The sequence below is a fragment of the Monodelphis domestica genome, chromosome 2 (assembly GCF_027887165.1).
Source record: "Monodelphis domestica isolate mMonDom1 chromosome 2, mMonDom1.pri, whole genome shotgun sequence".
Lineage (NCBI taxonomy): Eukaryota > Metazoa > Chordata > Mammalia > Didelphimorphia > Didelphidae > Monodelphis > Monodelphis domestica.
The window spans coordinates 439,416,387-439,440,061 of NC_077228.1; the positions used below are offsets into that span (position 1 = coordinate 439,416,387).

General features: G+C 37.5%; 1 protein-coding gene across 6 annotated transcripts in view; it reads left to right on the top strand.

Moving 5' to 3' along the window:
- The window catches only part of ZDHHC14 (zinc finger DHHC-type palmitoyltransferase 14), a 322,669-nt gene that overhangs the window by 286,963 nt on the left and 12,031 nt on the right, over nucleotides 1–23,675 (top strand). For 5 of the 6 annotated variants that reach the window (XM_016428988.2, XM_001371088.5, XM_007484804.3 and 2 more), the window contains exons 6-8: nucleotides 6,858–6,960; nucleotides 8,198–8,307; nucleotides 12,715–12,817. In XM_016428988.2, the coding sequence (XP_016284474.1) occupies nucleotides 6,858–6,960; nucleotides 8,198–8,307; nucleotides 12,715–12,817 (316 nt within the window). Of the gene's footprint in view, nucleotides 1–6,857; nucleotides 6,961–8,197; nucleotides 8,308–12,714; nucleotides 13,356–23,675 lie in introns of those variants that run through there. The other variant, XM_056818990.1, reaches the window with a different exon arrangement.

Genomic DNA, 23,675 nt, shown 5'->3' on the forward strand with positions numbered 1-23,675 from the left:
GAGAGTGAAAATAAATAAATTGGAAAAGGTGGTTCAAGATTATGAAATGAAAGAACCTTAATCCTACCCTTCCTTCCTCCTTGCAATTGTCAAAGCAATTTTTTCTTTCCCTGCTCAATAAACCTCAGTGGCTTCCCATTTCTTTAAGGTAAAATACAAACTCTTCCCTTTGTCATTTAAAGCCCTTTTCGGCCTGGCTCAAACCTGCTTTTCCAAAGTTATTATTTATTACTTTCTTTCTCAACCTCTATTTGACTTGCTGTTTTTCACAAAGAATGTTCCATTTCCCATTTCTCTGCCTTTGCCCAGGTTGTCTCTATCTAGCATGAACTCCTTCCTTGCCTTCTCTTCTTTGCATTTTTCTTTCCAAACTTGGACAAATGCCACCTTCATGCGATCCTTCCTTATCCCCCAGATGTTAGTGACTTTTCTCCCCCATTTACAGTGTAATTATTTCACATTTGTTTTGCAATTACTCATACGTACACTTCCCTTAAGGGAGTGCATGCTTCCTAAAGGCAGGGACTGCTTCCTTTTTATCTCCAGTACCGAGGACAGTGCCTAGCATGTACTTCATTGACTGGATCAGAAGACTTCAAGCTCATTTACACAAACCTCTTGCTTATATGACAAATACTTTCATTCAGGTAAGAATTGGAAGATGTTGGAAAATTTGAGAATACCCCAAAGTGAAACTGACTGTTTTTACCAGACTAAATGGCTAGTTAAGAGTTGTGGAATTCATTCCCATATTTCTCACTTACCTGTTTCCATGCCATATTAAACAGAGTAGACTTACTTTTGTCCTTTCCTAATGATCATAGTAATCATTATCAATATCAATTACATATAATATAGGTTAAGATAAGAAGTTTCTGAGTTGTGGAACACTGTTTATTCCTATACTATAATAGAACCCTTCTAGGATGGTGAGGTGGAACAGTGGATAGAGTACTGTTCCTGGAGTCAAAAAGACATCTTCCTCAGTTCAAATCTGGCCTCAAACACTTACTATCTGGGTGACTCTCGGCAAGTCACTTAACCCTGTTTACTTCAATTTCCTTACGTAAAATGAACTGGAGAAGGAAATGAGAAATCACTCCAATGTCTCTGCCAAGAAAATCACAAACTGGATCACAAAGAATCAGCCATGACTGAAACAATTCAACAGGAAGAACCCTTCTAGCTTTCCATGGCTGACTCTCTTCTTAACATAGTCAACAACATATTAAACACCTGCTACATGCCAAGCCCAGCAATAGATGTTATGTATACAAAAGCAAAAATGAAAGTGTCCTTGTCATCCAGTAGGTGATGTTGGAATAGGGAAGATAGTATGCATACATAGAGGTAAGTATAAAAATCAAGTAGCCACAAGGTAAGCGAAGGAGAGTAATTGTGTCTCTGCTAATGATGGAGAATCAGTCAATCAACAAAGTCTAACTGTGAGTCAAGTACTGTATTAAATTCTGGGGATAGAAAACAAACAAAAAAAAGGCAATTCCTACCCTCAAAGAACTAACTAATTGTGGAGGAAATAAATAAAGCTTCACCAAAAAAAAAAAAACATATTACAATTGGAAAATAGCTTTTGAGGGGAAGGAAGTTACAAATGGTGGGAGAAAGACCTTCTGTAGGTGATGATCCTTGAGCTAAGTCTTAAAGCAAGCCAGAAATTCTAAAAATGGGAAATAAGGAGGGAAACCATTCTAGGCAGTATAAAGAAACAAAGAGGGATTGTCTCATGTGTGAGAACAGCAAGGTCAGTGGCTGGGTTTTAGAGTACATGTAGGATAATGAGCAATAAAGCTTGAACAGATACAGTGGGACACCAGGTTGTGAAGAAGTTTAAGTGCTAAGTAGAATAATTTACATTTGATCCTAGAAGTACTAAAGAACACAAGATTTTACTGAGTAGTGGTGGGATAGTGAGACCAGCATGTTGGCAGCTATGTGGGAGACACTTTGGAATGAGGGAGAGACTTGTGGCAGAGAAACCAATTGGGAAGCTAGTGATGAGACCTTAAACTAGGGTGATAGTTATGTGAATGGAGGGGAAATATATTTAAGGGATATTGTGGAGACATAAATGACAAACTGTCTCAGATATCTATCTCCTACTGCTACCCCTATTCCTGTTTCTAATTTTTGCTACTGCTCTGATCTCTGCTGCAGTTTTTCTACAAGTCACTTCTTTCTTGTTCTTTCTCTTTTTCCTGTTTATTTCTCACTTTGCAAAGCTTTTCAGGTTTAAACTTCTGGTTTTTCCTTCTCTTGGATATTTTAATCACTGCCATCTAAAGGTTCTTTTGCTCACTGTCAGAGGTAATTTTTTAAAAAATATCTTCTGGTTTCTGTCGTCTTTTTAGACCTTTCCAGTCTTTTCACACCTCATAACTTTTCTGTATACTCTTTAAGATCCAGAAACAGTGATTGTTTTTTGGTTCCTTAAGGAAGACACCTTTTCTCCTGACTCCATACTGGTTCTACCTCTTGCCTGAAACTCTCCTTCATCTCTGCTTCCTGGGCTCCCTTACTTCCCTCCAATCCAAGCTAAAATCTTACCTTCTGCAAGAAGCCTTTCCCAGTCCTTCTCAACGCTAGTGCCTTTCCTCTATCAATTATCTCCATTTTGCTCAGCATATATCTTGATTGTTCATGATGTTTGTACATTATCCTCTCCATTAGAATGTGATCTTGAGAACAAGTACTGACTTTTTCCTTTTTTTCCCAGTACTTAGCATAGTGCCATTGACACAAAGTAGGTGACTATGACTGAAATGACTGACAAGTAAGGTTTCAGATGTGTCCTGTGTATAATGAGGGCTGACAGAACAGATAATTATTCCTTTCTCCTAACTACCTTGGATGCTACCCCTTCCCTCCATTCATGTTTGTAATGCTCAGCTAATTGTATCATAGCAAGGCATGAAATTTTCATGGAGTCAGTTATTCCTTTTTCTGAACTAAATATGAATAATAACAAACCCTGGAAAAATCAATGGTAATGTTTTATGATTTGATACATAGTTCCTCTCCTTAGACACATTAGGAAATCATGAATATTTACTTTCTCTGGCCTATAATTCATTGATGAGGGTGTATGTTGTAGTTTTAAACTTCCAGACCCAGGGAGTATTTTTATCCCCTGAGAAACAGAATTTTCTAAATACTTATGGTGTAAAAAAGCTCTTCTGTCTTTTCAAACTACAACAGCCCTATTTCTTTATTGATTTAACCTGTGTTATAGAGAACACCAGGCTTTTCCTCCTTTGGTTTACATGTTACAGACACATCCTGTGGATTACTAGACATCCTCTGATGTGACAGGCAGTGAAGAACCACAGGGGCTTCTCTCTTCTTTGTCAGGAGCCCAGGGCTAGGCTTATGCATAAGTTATCCCCTTTGTGGTTATTTAATAAACCTTTATTAAGTTTTTACTCTCTGCCAGGAATTATACTAAGTATTATGGATTCTCAGAAAGTCCAAAATGTGGCACTCATCTTTAAGCAGCTCATGCCCTAATGGTAAGACAACGTACCAAGAAAAATTACACATACAAGATATGTAGAGTATAAATGGAAGATACTCTGAGGAAAAATTATTATGAGAGGGTTCTCAAACTTGCCCCAACTCAGACCCAAAATATATACCCTACCCTGGTACTATTATGGATGTATTCTTTAGGATTCTCCTAAGCATCCTCTTTTATATACAATTGATTGTGGGAAGCAAAAAGGAAAGAAGTGTCCAATTAAAATAAAGTGTCAAAGGAGAAGCTAGATAGTACAATGAACAGAGCAACAGGTCAGGAGAACCTGAGTTCAAAACTAGATTCAGACACTTCCTAGCTATGTGACCCTGGACAAGTAATTTACCTCAGTTGCCTGAACTTGCTGCTCTTCTGTCTTAGAACTGAGAGTAGGAAAGATGAGTTGTTGTTTTTTTTTAATATGGGTTTCAAGGGCATAATGAGGCACTCTACTCCTGATCAAAAAGATCTGAAAAACAGAGAGCACTGGATGCCTTACAAGAAAGAAAGGATCACTAAGTGAAGAAAAAGTTCAAGGGAAGGAGAGAAACACAAAAATGAAATTGGTTGACTTCAGATTGTCATGGTCCAACCTTGCATATAACTGTAATTAGCAAAAGGATCTTCCTGTAGATAGCCCCATCATCTGGTCTTTGGAGTAATGTGTGGCTACCAGCCTCTGATCAAATGAGATTTCAGGAGCAGAATTTAGAGTCTGTGATTGAGGGGCTGTGCCAAATTTAGTTCTGGAACTGAAAATATAAACTGCTGGGAACACAGAACTGTGTGCTCCTTGTTGTTGACACAAGTGATGTTGGCCTAGATGACTGAAGTGGATCAAAAGTCCTTGTGGATGAAGGTCAAGAAGTAAATTCTCTAAAGAGAAAGGAATAATATTTATCCTTTTTGTCCAATTATTATTCAGAAAATCAATGAGTATTCTCTGAGCCCCAAATAGATACAAAGCACTGTGCCAGGCTGTTCCCTGGAATAATAATGGCATTCATATAATTCTTTAAACTTTACAAAGTATGTGCCCATAAAAGGCCTGGGAAATATACAATTAGGATTATTCTCAATTTACAGATTAGGAAACTCAAAGAGGTAGAAGCAGGGAGATTTAATAAAAAAGAGTATTGGACTTGGAGTTTGGAAAGATGAGTATTTGAATCCTAAATCTTCTGCTCGTGACCCTAGGCAACGTGACATTTACTCTCCCTGAGGTTCAGTTTCTTCATCTGTTAAATAGGGTTCTGCTATGTAAAGTGCCTGCATTGCTGTGTTGTGAAAAAAGAGTTTTATAAATCTTAAAACACTACAAAAATGTGAGTTATTAAGGGATTTGCTCATAGTCATATAACTAGCTAGTAATAGTGGCAAGACTGAAATCGGATCATGATAAAACATGATGATGGTGGTGATGATGATGAGATGATGATGATAAATGCTTGCTTGTATATAGCATTAAGCTTTGCAAAGAGCTTAATAAATATTTTGTTTTGTCTTTTTAAAAACCTGGAAGATAAGTGTTGCTATTATCCCTACCTCACAAATAGGGTAATAGAGGCAGATAGAGGTCAAATGACCGAGGAAAACACATAGTATTCACCTCTTGCTAGAAAGATGATGGACTAAAAATGCAAGATGTGATGTATTTACTTTTTAAAGAAACTTGGCCAAAATACAGATTTATTGGGTGTTGTATGTATATATCTTATGAGGGCTTTATTTTATTTTTTATTCATTAAATTGGGGAAGGGCATGATGGACTGAAAATGCAAGATGTGATTTTTTTTTAATTTTTTAAACCAGGCCAATATGAGGATTTTTTTTATGTTTATATATTTTTTGTTATGATAGTTTAATTTGTATTTTTTCATGAGGATGATGGACTGAAAATGCAAAATGATATATATCTATATATATCTTAGACAAATATTGAGATCTTTTTAAATGTTCTGTGTATATTGGTTTTTTATTGTTCAGTTAAGGGAAGAGGAAATAAGGTGGACATTATAATAAATGTAAAAATCAATAAAATGGATGGGAGAAAGGTTTGAAATCCTGCCTCCAAGGCCAGGGTTCCAGTTCCTACCTTCAAGGAATTGAGTTACAAAGAGAAAAACTAACAAAGATGATGCCACAGTGAGACAAGACCCAACTTGAAATTGTGCTAGCTCATGTAGTGTAAACTGTCATTGCCAGAAGTGCTCAGAGTTAAATGATTGTAGTAAGTCAGAGATGGAAATAGATAAGGTCCAAAGGAAGTCTTTATGAAGAATATTTGCTTCATCTAGATCTTGAAGGATAGGCAAGATTAAGCATAGCATACTTACAGGTGAGAAGATTTATCCCTAATGTTATGTCATTTTTCTTTCTAAATGATGCTCTACATCATAATTATTTCTAAAAGGACTCAGTAACTATTTTTCAATCTCTTTTCCTCATTCCTTTGTTCTGAATCCCAGGAATGTTCTTTCCCCATTAACCCTCCAAGAGCAGCTTCTAATATTGGGATAATTCAGATTGTGAACCCCATCTTATCTGGTAAAGAAGAACTAATCCAAGTATGCTTGGGGGATCAGCATGGCAGTGTCCTTGTGTCCTCTACTGAGAGGAATGGAGGTCAGTCTTGACTAGGCATAACCCAATTTCCTCATCCTGACATTGGAATCCTGTGATCAGGCATGTGATTTTCCATCATCATGAAGAAATCAGGGAGGAACTCTACAATATTTAAACCACTTCTTCATTTGGTTTTGACCAATCAGAGCTTCTGAAATTGTACTTAATGATTCAAGATGCTGAATGAAAATGTCTTTGATCATTGACCAATTCGTTTATTGGTTATTGATTTTCTTACCTTAGAATTTAGTCACTCAAAATTTTTCATCACATAGACAATGATGAAGCCAGGCAGAGGGCAGCAAAGAGAGTGTTGGGCACCAATATGTTAAGTAATTAGAGTGAAATCAAATTTAGTGCCAAGTAGAAGTGGAAGAGTTTACATTTGACATAGTAGAAAGTAGGAAACCACTCAATGGTTTAGGGAAAGAGAATGACATAATCAAAATGATTTTAGTCTGGCAATGACATGAAAAATGAATTGATACAAGGAGTCCCCTAAGTCCAAGAGGAGGCTGATGGAGAAATCAGCAATATTAAGACCAAATAATAAATATGGTTATGGGCTCAAAGTTTTTCAGTGGAAAAAAATACATTGTTGTTGGTGTTAAACTTTTAAATCCTCATTTTTTAAGACAATATTTTAAGCTGTATGAATTTCCCCCTTCCCTCCCAATTTATTTCCTTGACCTAAAATCACTGTGCTGGAAGCTGTGGTGTGTTTCTTTTCCGTTTGGTCCATTGTTGGGCTCTCAGGTTTCCACACATATTTGATCAGCTCCAATCAAACTACAAATGAAGATGTAAGTGACTTCATGGGAACTGTGTACATTCACTTATTTTGATGTAAAACTGAGATATGGAAGTACAAGTGATTTTGATTTAGCTAAGTGAGTATACCCTGAAGACTGGCCCCTGTAAAGAGCCCCAAATGGAAGGGGAAGGAATTGACTTTATGATTTCAAAATCAGTGTCTAAGAGATTCACTTTATCTTATAGTCAGCATGGAGAAGCAGATAAAAGGTCATCCTTGTGGTCAGGTACATTAACCTGACCTGTGTTAAAGTCATTAATCTCTTGGTGCCTTAGGCAATTGTTTAGACTATAGATTGTGGAAAAGAAGTCAGTCTATACTAGTCAATGGAATTTCCTCATTGGGAGGACTCAACATCAATGAAATCAGAAGTCTAGGTCAAAAACCAAATAAAAGGGGAAAAAAACAACTTTGTATCTATATAAGTGAAGAGACCTCACTGCAATTGTGAGACCAGAGAATAAAAAATATGAATTCCATCTCTGTTCTATACCTCAATTTAAATACTGATGGATTATCTTGTTCCTATTTTTAATTAAACCTCTTATCCAAGTTTATCTTTCTCAAAATCCTGAAAGATATTAAGATATGTGCATTAAAAAGTCGTTTTGGAAGAGATTTCTCAAGCTAGCATGAATATTAACTTTTTTTTCTATTATTACAGAAGCATTTATAAATACATGACAAAAATAGCTAAACAGAATCTATCAAGTTAACTTAAACAAAGACAAATGAGGACTGATAGAGATACAAAATAAGCTTTTGAATATTAAAAACTAAAACACTAATTCAGGAATTACAATCCTGTGTATTTTCTATGGATTTGATCATTGGAAGCCACATGAGACATTCTTTGTGATTCTTAGATAGATATTACAGAAGAGACCACTGGATCAATACTTATTACTTCCTGGGAGAAAAGTTAATTACTTTGGGGAACTATATCAACTCTCCAACCTTCAGAATATTAAATGCAATCTTTGAGGGAAATATTCTTTTTATCTTTATATATCATGAAGTAAGAATACAAGATGTAAGTTCTAAATAAAGTCACTTACCTAACACACTTACTTAAAATTGAAAATTTAGGATTCCAAGGCTAGGGAGAAGTATACTACATGATTTCTGTTATGGAGTAAATAAGTAATGCCCTGGAAGCCAGATTGCCTAAACTGTGACTTCAATAAGAAGAAGATCATATGTGATAAATTCTCTATGTCTTTCAGATTAAAGGATCTTGGTCAAATAAAAGAGGTAAAGAAAATTACAATCCCTACAGCTATGGAAACATCATTACAAATTGTTGTGCTGCCCTCTGTGGGCCTATCTCTCCAAGGTAAGCTTTCCAAAACGTCATGTTCTCTGAAAGGGATGATTTCATTATAGATCTCAGGCTTTAAACTTAAATAAATCCTTAAGCTGTAGCTGTACACCACCAAGTGAAATGGTGATTTAGTAATCTAGAGACTTTGATCTACATAGCCAACAAAAGTTGATTTTTTTTTTGGACATAAATTACCCAGGTTAGATGTCTGTTTCAATTAAAATCACCATATGACTGAAATTTCCACTTTGTCTTTTCTGATATAGATGAAATTTTTGTGAAATAGAATCGGGATTTTTTTCTTTGCTTATTTGTTTTATAGAATCATTGTCAAACAAAACATAAGTTCTTAAAGCCTAGTAAGGCCCTTATGAGGTGATAAATCATGCAGTCAACACATACTGATTTCCTCCCATTTGCCTGTATTGTGTTCATGATAAGAAACTGTCCCAAGACTGAAAAAACGTACCATTAAGTAACTGGAAAAACATAGTAAACAGCAAATAATAAGTGTCGTGTGGTGCAGACTGCAAATGCTACTAGATGTCAGAGAAAGGAGAGATCTGCATGATCTAAAGTTAGGGTATGAAATCAATAATAAAAATTTAAAATTCTAAAGAACCACTATGATGTCCACCATTGAATATCACTGCACAGCTCTTCCCCAGCAGATTTTTAGTCTTACTATCGATTTTCTTCCTGAGACTAACTCCATTAGGTTCACCATGACTTCTAACATTATCCCACATCTATTGAGTGTGGCGATTATGAGAGGGGGCACTAGGCTAATAATTTCTATAATTTTAGGTCTTTAGATATGACATTGGTTCATCTTCCATTTTGTTCTCTGAATATCAAAAATTCAAGCTACATCAAAAGTCATTGGGAAAATATCCACTTTCCTCTGAGTTTGATATTAGATTGACATGTTAAAACAATCTAAATATTAATAAGTAATGTTTTCCAGATGACACACTTATAGATGATCAGAGGACTAGAACAATGAAAAAAAGGGAGCTTAGAGTCTTGGTGAATTTACACCACAAAGGCCTAGATAACTGTCTGTAGATGTCAGAAAGGTTGGCTCTGAGAGTCTGCTGGTAACTGATTGGACAAGAATAATGCATATAAATATTTTGGGAAATTTTCACTATTTTATGATGGGTTGTCTATCATTTGTAATAGGGAAAAAACTCAACAGGTATCACCTGTCCTGTCTCCCTCCCAAAAAAATCCTTTTAAAGGGGGATTGGGGTTGTTTTTAGGCAAAGGATTTATAGAATTTCTTCCATAGGAAAAAAAAATGTCCTTTTATTCTTAGCTCTATACTTGTAGCTCACTTTACAGATCCAATTTTGAAATAACAAAAATTAATTCTTCCATAATTGGTTTCAGTTTAAGCCTTTAGTTGTTTGGCTCCTTGGGTTTTTTTAATTGGTTATTCATAATTGGATTGATTATAAGTGTGTCTATTCTATTCTTTCAGCTATTTAAAACATGAGAGGGGGGTTGTTAAAAAATGAAGAAAATAGGGGGCAGCTGGGTGGTTCAGTACATGGAGAGCCAGGCCTAGAGATGGGAGGTCCTAGGTTCAAATATTTGCCTAGACTTCCTTCTAATCATACCAGAGTTGACTCATTTTTGAAGACTCTAAACTAACCAAAGGGGGAAGGTCCTACCTTATTCCAAAAGAGGAGACATCAGCCATGTCTGGGAACTCATATTTTCCAGTGGTGCTACAGGCAAGAGCAAGAAGTATACTTGCTTATTGAGCTTTATGTCTACAGAATCAGGCATTTATTTGTCAGAGAAATGAAACAGAATGTATCATTAATAATATTAAATCACTAAACTGGTTTGTCCATTAAAAAAGAAGCTGAGAATTTCCACTGTGAATATTTTCATCCAGCTTTTTTCTCCTTCCTGATGGGCTGAAAGAACCTCAGGATAAGAAATTAACAGTAGAGGCCATCTCATCAGAATTATCTCTTTCCTATTCTCTTTTCCCTTCCCCCTTCCTCATTCCCTTCCCTTTTCTTCCTCCACAACCTCCCATGAATATTAGTTCTACTCCTAACAATCTGTGGAAATTACATGTCTTGGTGAACCATTCTAGGCTCCAACAGCCTTGATTCTAAGGAAAATCTTCATATCTAACCTGAAATTCTCTCTCCTCTTACTCTTCTCAGAGTAGAGATGGAAAATAGCAGGTTTCCAATTCCTTTGAACCAGTCCTGCATGTATTTGAAGCCATGAATCTACTATGGTTGGTCCTAAGTGTTTTAATTCAGCTAATTCCTAAATGCTTACCACATCCATGGTACTGTGAAAATTGCTGAGACGTAGAAATAGGAATAAAATACCGTTCTTTCCCTCAAGGAGCTTCCTTTCTCCCATCTAAGATAAGCAGTTCCAACTACTTTCTCAATGATCAAGCATATATTAAGTTGTGAACTGTGCTAAGCTGTGATTACACAAATGAGTCCCTCACATTCATGGAGCTTCCAACCATCTTTTGTAGAGCTATCAACCAGACATCTTCAATCAGGTTATAATCAGCCAGTCAGTCAGCTAGCATTTATTAAATGTTGTGCCATAGCATTGTATGGCCTCCTCCAATGATTTAGCCAGTGCTAGGCAGAGTAAAGCTTCAGTCTGCAATATAGGTCACTGCAATATAAATGATACCCTTACAACAAAATCTATTTGAAGAAGAGAAAAAAATGTGAGTATGTATGTGTGTGTACACACTGAAAAATAATTATTGCCCATTGCTACCTCAGTCATTGAGCCAGAGAATACTCAGAATCTAGAACATCATGGAGCTTTTGACACCTAACAAGAAAGCTGATAGAAATCAGCTACTTTCACTTGTTCATCGCCCTGAATATCAGCGGAATGTCTTTGATATCTTTCATATAATCAGGGCAATAAGGAAGAAGTAAGAGGCATAGAATACCCAAGAAATCCTCCTCCCCAGGTCTCCTATCCAATTTTACTTGGATATTTATAATTAATCTCCTATCAAAGCATGATTAGTCCTCTTTCTCTTTCTCTGTATCTGTGTCTCAGTGTCTGTCTTTATTTCTCTCACACACACACATACTGTCTGTTTCTCTATCTCTGTGTGTCTGTCTCTGTCTCTGTCTCTCTGTCTCTGTCTCTTTCTCTCTCTCCCACTCTTTTTCTCACTCCTTACCCATTCTGTCTGTCTTCTCTCTCTCTCTCTCTCTCTCTCTCTCTCTCTCTCTCTCTCTCTCTCTCTCTCTCTCTCCCTCTCTTTTTCTCACTCCTTACCTATTCTGTGTTTGCACACATAAAATCACAATAGGCTTCTATTATGAGCAGTAAATCCAAGACCAGGGCCATCATATCATTTGGCAACTTGAAAATGTAAATCAGAATAAAAGTGCTAATACAAAGCTAACCTTAAACTCAAGTAAAAGAGGATTGCCTTCCGTATCCTCTCTATCCCCCATTTTCCTTGACCTTTCTTCTTTCTCCCTACTATCCCCACAATGTCCTCATTGTGTCCTGTTACCTTATAAACTCTCAATGAGGTACCTACTGAACAAATAGAACTTTTTATTAATATGACAGGCCTTCAGGTATTTGAAAATGGCTATCCTGGCCCCCTTGCCTTTCTTCAGCAGACACACCATCTCCAGTTTCCTTCAAGTTCTCTTCAGGGGACGGGATATCTAGGTGGCTCAGTAGATTGAGAGTAAAGCCTAGAGATGATATGTCCTGGTTTAAAACATGACCTCTAATACTTCTGAGCTGTGTGACCCTGGGCAAGTCACTTAATCCTCAATGTCTATTCCTTAATGCTTTTGAAACCAATACACAGTATTGATTCTAACACTGAATGTAAACATTTAAAAAAATATATTCTTCAGGTAGTAACTTCTTCATTCCCCTTGTTACCTTCCTAAGAATGCAAGAGCCTCTTCTTGTCACCTTCACGTCATGAGAAATGGTTATAAATCCCTCCTACCCCAGTTTTTTAATACACTTGAAATTATAAATAAAGAGTTTTCCCATTTTTAACCTTTTAAGCCCTAAACTAAATATTGGTCCCGAGGCAGCAGAGTAGTTTGGACAAAGCAGATGGTTTTGAGTGACTTGTCTATGGCCAGATTGAATCCAGGACCTCCCGTCTCCAAGCCTGCCTCTCTATGCACTGAGCCACCTAGCTGCCCAAATTTTCCCTTTATTTTAAGACAAATCTTAAAACCCCATAATTTTATATAAATGCTAGATATGTATGTGGCAACTAATTTAGTTGTTTCAAAACACACACCTTGATGAAGCAACCATGCCGTTATCTATAAATAGTTTTAGAGGAAAAACTGAAATGAACATTTCTTGTGTTTTCGGTTCATTCTTTCTTCCTTTTTCTCCTTTTCCTTTTTTTAGTCTAATCGACAGAAGAGGATTTATCCAGTCGGATACACCTCAGCCAGCAGCACCAACAAATGGAATCACCATGTATGGGGCCACACAGTCTCAGAGCAACATGGTAGGAGCCAGCATATAGCAGTGTTCATCTGATACCTATGAATGTTTCTTGCTTTTTGCTTTGATATGAGCTAATCAAATAATACACTAACTGGGTTTAACTGCTTCTCCCTGGAAGGAAGAGCAATGCCTTAATCATCATACCTCAGAGGAGTCTTAAAGGTGTACTAGTGGCTTCAGATGCCATAGTAAGAGAGGTGGGACTTTAGCGACCAATGACATGAGGAATTGTGTTTATATGTATGTGGTCTCAATTCTATGATTTGTGGCCCTATGCTATGAAGAGTTGGCCCCTGCCATATACTGAACCAAACTTACTTAGGTGCCATTGATGAAGAGGATCTAATACTATAAGATCTGTGTTCAATTCCTAACTCAGACATATTCTAACTGAATGACTTATGTGCAAGTCTCTTAACTTCCCTTACTCTCAGTTTCCACATCTGTAAAAAAGAGAAATATAATGCCTTAGTGCCTACCTCACAGGGTTGTTGTGAGGATCAAATATAGAGAATGTGCATAAAGTGCTTAAAATAGTATTAAAATGTCTGTCATTATTACTAGAAATTAAAAACAAGATAGGCAAAATTCACCTACGGAATGATTGGGGAATAGATGCAGGTCATCTTTGGCAACTCCAGCCTCACTTTTCAGTCCTTTTCCCTCTATTTTGGTTATCCCATATTTTAGGTTTCTAGTGCCTACTACATGTAGTATCTCGGAGCTTTGAACAAATATTCTAATACTAGTCATTTACATCTTTGTGTGAATGAGTTTGTCATCATATTGCCTTTTTCTGGGACAATTGCCTTTTAAGCCTTCTCTTAGGTTTGAAAATAGGTTAGAAAAATTTAAGGCATCCATAAACCAACCAGTTGTAGAGATTGTGTGCCTTAGAAGTAGTGAGAAGTCCCAAAAATTGTCTGGAAGTCCTTAAATCATCTATCTTTCAGGACTATATGAAATGATTATTTGTGGGACATCACAGCAAATATTAGGAAAATCATGCTCCCTATGCCAGCCGGAACATGTCTTTCAATCAAGTGATTTCTAAAGGGAATTTCATTTTATAGATATATAATCTTGAATTTTTGTTGCTCCATTTTGTAAGATTTTCTCTCCCTTCTTTATAGAAAAAGAGAGACAGAAACAGAGAGAGGGAGGGGAAGGAATGTAAAGAGCATATAATCTCTTTTATAAGTCTCTAAAATGGGCTTTGGGATGATTTAGTTCCCACCCTTTCTTCTTATGAATGAGAAAATTGAGACTCAAGGAAGGAGTGACTTGCCAGAGTCATACAGCTAAAAATGCTATTAATAAAACGACATTTTTGTACAATTAATGAAATTATATAGTGTTGACAATATAATTTGTGAAGAACAAGGAGCATGGAGCCAATAGGATATTGAGAGGAATGGGCTACTTAGCAACATTTTTCCTCCACATAATGAGTGCCATGGAAATAGAAGATTACAAAGACCACAACTGTCTTTAGGAAGAAAGACAGAAAGCTAAATAAATCAAGCGTGGGACAAGATCAGTTATATCCATTTAGCACTGCAATAGACTCTGGGTCCAATATGGCACAGTGGATATGGCTGCAGTGTAATTCCAAGAACACTAGACTAGGCTCAGTAGATCTGAATACTGGTCTGACTGGGGAGGCCTCAAACAAGCTGCATGACTTATTTGTTATTTGTCAAATGGTTGAGGATTCACCCGATGATGAATTCCCAGTTGTCTTCTAACTCCAGAAGTCATAACCCTTTAGAAAGACAAGCTCCAACATGAAAAGTCTTTAGAAGATAATTCAGGTTCTAGAAGAAATTATTGCTATACCTTATTACTTTATCAATTACATAAATATTCCAAGATTATGGATCTCTGATTTTGTCTGAACAGAGAATTCCTCCTACCATTGGAATCCATGAATTCCTGTGGCCAAAATATTCATCAATCTGTGGCCAATCGATAATGAATTTAGCTGAACTAGTCCTCAGATCCAAAGTCTATCACCAGTCATATATTCAGAATATCTCCAGAGTTACTATTTCAGCCAGAGCTTGTACCCTGCTAGCATAAGAAGTTGGAAAGATAGGTTCGATTGTACCCCAGATACTGATCACTGTGTGATCCCAGGCAAGTCACTTATACTCTCTGGATCCCAATTTTCTTTATCTGTGAAATGAGAGGCTTGGTTTCAGTAGCCTCAAAGTTCCTGGCTAGCTCTAAATCTATGAACCTTGAACCCAGTGATCTCTCTATAGTATGAGTTATTACAGGGCTTCCTCCATGCCAGACACTGTGCTAAGTACTGGGAATACAAATAGAGGCAAAAGACAATCCTTGTCCTCAAGGAGTTTTTGATCTAATGGAGGAAACCAAAAGCAGATATATATACAACGCAAACTATTTGTGGGATAAATAGGAAATAGTAACAAAGGGAAGTCACTGAAATTAAGAGGAATTGGATACAGCTTCGTATTTTAAAAAATGAGGTTTTAGTTCAAACGTTTAAAAAGTCAAGGAAATCAGTAGGTGGATTGAGTTGAGGAAGGAGAGCATTCCAGGTGTCGAGGAAGGACCAGAGAAAATGACCAGAACTTAGAGATGGAATATTTTTTGGGGGGGGACCAGCTAGGATGCCAAAGTAGGACTTTGATGGAGGAATTCCATTAAGTGCTTACTTAATATCAGGAATGCTAGTAAATTGTGAATGACAATTTGCACTCAGGTATGAGTTTGCCTATATTCAGTTCAGTTCAAATACTCATTAAGCTCTTACTGTATTCAGAAAGCTGCTTATCTCTGGCATAATCCCTGGCATACTCAATGTTTGAAGTACCTCTAGGCAGCTACACAAACACATATCCACATACTCAGCCTATCCTCCATGTAGGAAAGACTGAAATCTTCATTCTACAAGTACTGACTCAGCATTGAGTGTTTCCACTTTATTTGGGGCTAAATGAAAAGATTTTTGTTTTTCCTATGATATGTCAGAGAGAAAAAACCCTTCCTTGGGAGAGAACCTATTTTCCAAGCCATCATTTCACGTGGAAATATTTTGTTTGTGATTTTCCTGAAACTAGCATCGTACCTCATCTATAGGTCTGTCTATGAATGGAATTTTCCCATGGTTTCACTAGTATAGGCAACTCCAAGATGAGAAAACTCCTTTAACTGCAACCGAGCAACTTCACTGCAACTGAGGGATTTAGAGAATTGCCTAGAGAGATCTGAGTTGTTAAGAGACTTGCCCCAAGGTCATACAAGAATATGTCAGAGGTAGCACTTGAACTCTGGTCTTCCTGGCTCCTGGTCTCCTATATCACACTGGTAGGTACTTAGGAGACATTTAACAAATGTTTGTTGTTTAATTGCTTGATTTATCTTTTGTTTTTAAGGGGGGCTATGCCAAAATCAGGGTTACTGATAGAGAAAATTGAGGAAGAATAGAAAACAAAAGCTGGAGGTCATTTACAAAGTGGAGGGAAAGATAGAGGTAGGACCAAGATCCAAAAGCAGCTGAGAAGAAAAAAACAACTGATGATGTGGCCTAAACCAAAAGAAATTGATGTTAAATTAAAAAGAAAGAAGTATTTCCACATAATACATCCAGATGTCAGAAAATCTTCAACTAAAAAAATGTGGCAACTTCTGCCCAAGGCAATTTCTAGTATTACCTCCCCAAGCTCCCCATTGTTTTTGTTTCTTATTATATTTTGGGTAATGTTAGTACTAAGTGGAAATTATGTACCTAACAATTTCTTGGAGCTGTCAAAATCTGGACAAATGAGCTAACATATTTCAAGAGTGCCAACTGAACTTAGTCTGTAGGGGCAAAATTTCATGTTCCTTTGCTGTGATTTATTCAGCCTGGCACATACAACAGGCATCCCAAATAGGGCATCATCACTCAAAAAGTCAGCAAGTGCTCATTGAGTCCCAACCATGTATCAAGCACTGTAAACCATACAGCATGGTGAAGAGTTTCTTTTCATCTGTTTCAACATCAGTTACCCAGATCAACTTCTGTTCCATGCGTAAAAATGATTGGATTAGTGAAAGCAGTTGATATTTCAGAAATTTATCTCCCTGCCTTTTATTAAGTGATTGATTCAGTCCTCTCCACCATCAATGAGAAAGAATATCAGTATCATATTCAAGCAATTCTGAAAATTTTAATAGCAAGGATTGTTCAGTTGTTTCACTCTTGTCTGATTCATTGTGAGCCCATTTGGAGTTTTGCTCAACAAAGATACTGCCATTTCCTTCTCCATCTCATTTTATTAATGAGGAAACTGGGGCAAACAAGGTTAAGTGACTTGCCCATAGTCATACAGCTAATAAGTGTTGAGCCCAGATTTGAACTCAGGAAGATGAGTCTTCCTGACTCCAAGCCTGATGTTCTTTCCATTGCATGACCTAACTGCCTAGTATCAAAAATACCATTAATAAAATCCATGAAGGAAGTAGAAAGGTTTCCTGTTCATATATGGGCTGGGCTACATGACTTCTGAGAGAGACAGAGAGAGGAAGGAAGGAATTAAGGACACTCATTAAGTATTTAGGATTTGTGAGGCACTATGATAAAGTACCGGGGGCACAAACATAAGCAATGAAGTCAGTGTCTGACCCCAAAAATTTACATTCTAATCAGTCAAGACTATATATAAAGCGACGCTGGGAAGGTGGGAAGTAGGGCATAGTGTGGAAATTGCACAGAAGCATTATGGAGAATGAGCCTCTCAGAGCCCAGGGATAGTCTAATAGGGATAGATCTAATAAGGTTCTAATAGGGGATGGGGGACAAAGTGAAGATGAATATGTGAGGGGTATGTCAACAGCATGCTGTGGCTTCAGAAGTTCAGAGGGCATCGGCATTAGTTTGGTTTTGTTTGGCTCGACTTAATTTAATGAAGGGTCATTTTCCCATGGGATTTTGAAAGTTTTGTATGTTGGAGAAAGTTCTAGAAATTTATTTTGAAACCTTCATGGTACAGATGGATTTGGGAGCAATCATTCTTTATCCCTTTTTCATTCACCAAAAGCAGTTTGATTTATCTTTGTTTTTTGAAAGATTCAGGCTATTTCTTACTATATTGTCTGAAGATTACATCTGGGATCAAGATTTATCTAATTGTTATGAGTTAGTTTGGCCAGAACAAATCTCTCCCTTTTTTTTTTTGTTTAGTTGGATGGTGGTAGGATTAATGTAAGAAGAAAGCTATGAGGAGAAAAAAAGTTCAGCAAAACTCGCCTAAAACTCGCCATTTAAATGGCCTAAAAATAGCTCTTCACTTTCTCTTGTCAAGTCTTCCAAGGGTGATGCTCAGATTAAATGGTTACACCAGTCAGCCAAGAAGACTTTCTCTGGAATGTAGTGATGTGGTCACAGCAGAATAACTTAATTAGAGTGCTTGCCTTGACAGAAATTTAACCATAGATCTATGGTTCCCTACCCTTGATTTAAACTTAGCTAAGCTCACTTTGTTGAGGTTTGTTTCAGATTTACCACACGGGCTCTGCATGGTCATCCTCTGCCTCATTATGATTTCTCAGATTATTGACTAGGGATTAGACTGGCTACCTACGATTCTAATAAATGCATATAGATTTAAACTTTAGGAGAAGAGAACATTGGGAGAGATGAGGTTGGGGATGCCATCCTTCATGCCTTCCTCTTTGGCTAGAGAAGGGACCATTAAGATCATGAATAAATCTGCAAAGGTTTATTGAGTGCCAAGTACTACATAATTTAGTAACAATTATTCCATTTATATAGCAATTTAAAGTTTCTAAAATGTATTCTTTACAACAATCCAAGTGTTTTCATTTCATTGATAAAGAAGGAAAGATTTTAAAACGTTACATGACTTATCCTGTATCACCCAGACAATGAAAGATGGGTGTAGAGCATGAATTTTTCCACCATTCTATACTATTTTTAGATGCTATACTGTGGCAAGGGCTGAGACAATTCCTGAGGCTGGCCCCTCCATATGCATACTTCCCTTAGCTTCTCCCACTACTAAGTGACCCCTATCAGCAGGAATGTGCTGACTATGGAAGTCACCTATGTGAGGATCACTCACCCTTCCTCAAACCTTCACACAGGGCTGCAGGGGTATTCAAGCAAAAGGTAAAAATATGTTCCCCCATTATTGAAGAGAGCTCAGCAAGGTCTGCTGTGGCTAGTAGTATCATTGTGTCTCTTCATCCCATCCCTACCTTCAAAGTTCTAAATTGGAACATTGAGAATCAACATAACTCTTGGTCTGTTTTCAATCCCTGCTTCCTTCCCTCTCCCACAGAATGATGGAGCCTCTAGTAGATTTCCTTTTTAGAGAATAGAAATGTTAACCCTAAGTCAGGGCTGGCTCTGAGCATAATTGTGAAGGACTTAAATTTTGCTTCTCTTTTCTCAAGAATAGGATGCTATATTCAAATTCATTTGAGTCCAATCTCTGATGCCAATTATCTGTGTGACCTTGGGCAAGTCACTCTTAGGGCTTTAGTCACCCTGTCTCTAAAATGAAGAGAAATTGGACTACTTGCTGCCCTTCTGCTCAAGATATATGAGAACTGATCTAAAATACTTTGTGAACCTTAAAACCTGTTACAATTCAGCTCAAGAAAGTCCCCCCACCAAATCCTTCCACTTTCTGTCCAACTCACCCTTCCTGGACCCCTCTTTCTCAACCCCAGAATTTCAGCTATTTTACGATGAGTGGTCAGACATTATACAGATACCACTGAAAAGCTTCGCCAAAGAGAACACTGGGATTAAACAAGTGGTCTCAGCAGGCCTTCCATGGATTATTGACCAAGTAAAAATGTGACATCAAAGACCAGAGGGAGTCGTAGTAGAATGGTAGTACCAACAAGAGAGTTCATTCTGTGTCCATGAAGTCAGTGGGTGCTTAACCTACTGCTGCCCCCTCTGTCAGCTATAATGCTTCCTATACCTATGAAGTGGGGTTCCTATGACTAGAAAGGATGTCCTTTGCCCTCCTAGAAGTAACAAAGCCCAGAGCCAAAGATCTTTGACACCAACGACATATGGCACCCTGGGTTTTACTACTAGATATCTTTCGGTCAAGATTGTTTCAGTCTTCATTCAGTAATCCATTTGCTTTTGCATTTTGGGACTAATATCTGAAGCCTAAAATGAAATTGGATTATTATAAAAATGCCCTAAAGGAAAATAGAAGATGAGCACAAAATGATATCCCAGAAATTAAACCTAAAAATATTCGAGGCTTCTCCAAATTTCGTAGGGTTATCTGAGTCATCATCCACATAAGCTATAGCCAGGATAGGAAGCAAAAGTCCCTGTTAAGACCAGATTTGCCATTTAATGGCATTTGAAAGGTGGACAGTCAGGTGGAGTAGTGGATGGTGCACTGGACCTGGTATCAGAAAAATTCATCTTCCTGAGTTCAAATCTGGCTTCAGACACTTAATAGCTGTGTGTCACCCTGGGCAAGTCTCTTAATCTTGTTTGCCTCAGTTTCTCATCTGCAAAATGAATTGGAGAAGGAAATGGCAAACTACTCCATCATCTTTGCCAAGGAAACACCAAATGAAGTTACAAAGAGCCAGATATGACTGGAAAAATATTTGACAGATATGAAAATTCAACTCTTTAAGGGCTCAATGCTTCATTTGGGCAGTGACTCAGTAGTCAAAGTGATTTAATTGAAATGATACTAATGCACTTGTACTATAGATATGACCTTTTGTGTAGTAATAGGAACATTATTTGATCTGGACAGACCTTTACTAGTGACCAGCTTCCTATTCAATTTGAAGGTTTTGACTCATAAAGAATTTCACAGGAGTTTTATTAGGATAAAGGGGAAATGGTGGTGTTTATTTCTCATTTTTCTCTCCTCACTGGGTAAACTACTTGCCACCATCATGAGTGCTTGTTTGAATTTGGGAATTTGTAAGATTGATTAAAGCATGACCACAGCCCAAACACTTCTGGGCATATGTTCCAAGATAAAAGGGTCTAGTGTAAGAATATAAAATTTAGGTTTTTATGCTAATATAGAAGTTCTAAAGTAATATTGTGGTCACTGATTTAAAAGTATTATAGCTCAATTCAAAATGACTTTATTTAAAAAGAGGTAGAAAGAGTGAAAGTGGAAAAATATAAGAATACAGTAGAGAAATGCCTAGCCTACTGGCCCAAGTGTTGTTCCATTGTCCAGCTCAGCCCCGGCAGGGTTCAGTAACCTTCAGCCAGAGACCAGGTAGTGTCTTCAGCAAGGGTTCCACCAACGAGGCCTCCTCCCGGAAAGGAAGGCCTCTCTTGAACCAATCTCTCCAGATGCCAGGAAAGGTAGGCCAGCTTCTCAATCAGCAATCTGACGCAGGATCCAAGAAAAGTCTCCTCCTTCAGTCCAACTCACCGAAGTAGAGTCTCCCACGATGAACTCCAAAGGAGAAGACTGAGGTCCCAGTCCAAAAGGCGACGTCCTCCAAAAGCAAAGTCCCAAACATGAAGCCTGAAAACCAACAGGCAAAGGAGAACCTCCCTGAACAGGAAGTTCAGGACTTTTTATACTCCTTTTTCTATATCACTTACTGTCCCTTCCTCCACTTTATGGGAACCAATTGCAGTCTTTCCATTTGCCTACCACTGCCTAGGGGGTTGTCAGTGACCTCTGGAGTTGTCACCCACTTTAGTAAGTGACTTGGGAACTTTCTTACTTAGCATTAAGTAGGGATGCTTAAGTTTTCAATTGATTAATTTAAAAGTTCCTGATTGATAGACAAAGAAAATTTGATTTACTCTTAAAACTAGGAAAGGAAGAGGGAGGAATGTTGTCATCCTTTCCTAGCAGAAAAGTTTTTTTTTTTTAATCTCCTGGTTAGACAAAGGTGAAATGAGAGAGGAGACAGGAAAGCCAAAAGTTAAGGGAGAAGAAAGCATAAAAGGAAGTGTACGTTTCTGTGATTGAAGATGTTAATAAAGAGGAGTTCAAATCTGACCTCACCTTGGGCAAGTCACTTGACCCTATTTACCTCAGTTTCCTTATCTGTAAAATGGCAAACTACTCCAATATCTTTGCCAAGAAAACCCCAGCAGAGTCAATAAAAGTCGGACAAAACTGACCAAACAATCACCCTGAGAACAGAAGGATCCATGAATTTGAAGGTGTTGGACCTGAGAGCTAATTAGACTTTATCACTTTATCACTTGTACTTTCTTGGGGCAAATCGTTTCAACTTCTGTATCTCAGTTTCTTCATCTGTGAAATGACATGGGCTGCCTTAAATAACCACTCAGACATCTTTTCTAGCTCTAAATCTATGATTATCTAATCTTTTGGATCTAGGACCCAGTCAATGAATAAGAGTCAGCCAAAGATCTTTATGGAAGATATCCAACATAATGAATTTGCTATGTACCCAATATGACCATATGACCAAAAATTGGAGGTGGGCATTCAAATAGCAAGCAGTTATGGTTCATTTTGTCTTTGTATTCCTGGTGCCTTCCCGAGTTCCTCAAACACAGTTGGCACCTATTGGATTGGAAAGTTACAGAAGATATAAAATCTCCTTAAACTTCAGTCATTTTTGTGGATGATTCCAAGAACTGTAGCCTCCCATACTACCCATACAAAAGTTAAATTGAAGAATTCAGAGTGAGGGGAAAGGAACAACTCTTAATATGGAGGTGAACTTGACATGCCACTTCATCAATATGAAGGACTCCCAGATGAGTCCAGTGCAAGTCATCATTTTTCCTACTACTTTTAGCCTCTGAGAGTTGCCTTAGACACTAAGGGATTGCCCAACTAGTACTGTGACTTTGCCAGGGTCACTCAGTGAGCATATGTCTGAGCTCGGACTTGAATCCCAGTTTTCCTGACACCAAAGTCAGTCCTTTATCCATTATCTTACATTATCTTTCCTTCAAAAGCTAGTCATAAATATAGATAATTATAAGTGGCTCAAAAATAGCCTTTATGTTTATTCTCAGTTTTTACTTACCTGGCACTAACTGAAGTCAGGGACTCAAGTGTAAATTGAAAATAAAGTAGAAGAACAGCTAGTTAGTAGTTAGAGTACCATGCTTGAATTTGGGAGGATCTGGGTTTAGACACTTATCTGAATGAACCTGGGCAAGGAACTTAGCCTCGGTTGCCTAGCCTTTACCACTCTTCTGCTTTGAAGTCAATATTTAGTTTACAAAAAGTAAGGGTGTTTGTTTGTTATTTTAAAGAAAAAGAAAGTAGGGTCAATGACAGGTGGATAACACAGTGGACAGAGTGCCAGGCATGTATTCAGGAGGACTTGGGTTCAAATCTGGCTTTATGACACTATCTGTTTGACCTTGGGCAAGTCTCCTAACCCTTGCTGCTCTTCTGTCTTAGAACTTGACTTCAAGACAGGAAAGTAAGACTTTAAAAAAAAGGAAAAAGAAAAGAAAGCAGACAGTTCATCCAGTACTGACATGCTTGCTTCTGTGTGGCTCTCACATGGATTAAAAAGACAAAGTATATTTTTCTCCCAGTTAGATGTTTGGATTTATTTAAGCTCTTAAGCTTCATCTCTGATAAACTAGACGAAACATATTTCTTACAATTTTGATTGCTGCAATTCAGCCAGTGTTTGTTTCCATTTTTAATGATGTGTCTTTGGCAGTGGTAAGATGGAAGATCTATGTAAATGCCCACTGGAACTTGTTACATTTTTTTAAAGCAGCAAGAAAGGGTTGGGGGTTTTTTTGAGCTAAGGCTCACATGGAACAAACACATCAAACTAGAATGTCAACTCTTTTGAATCAAAAAGAACAGCAAAAAAAAGCAACCCGATGTAGTCAGATTCAGCAACTT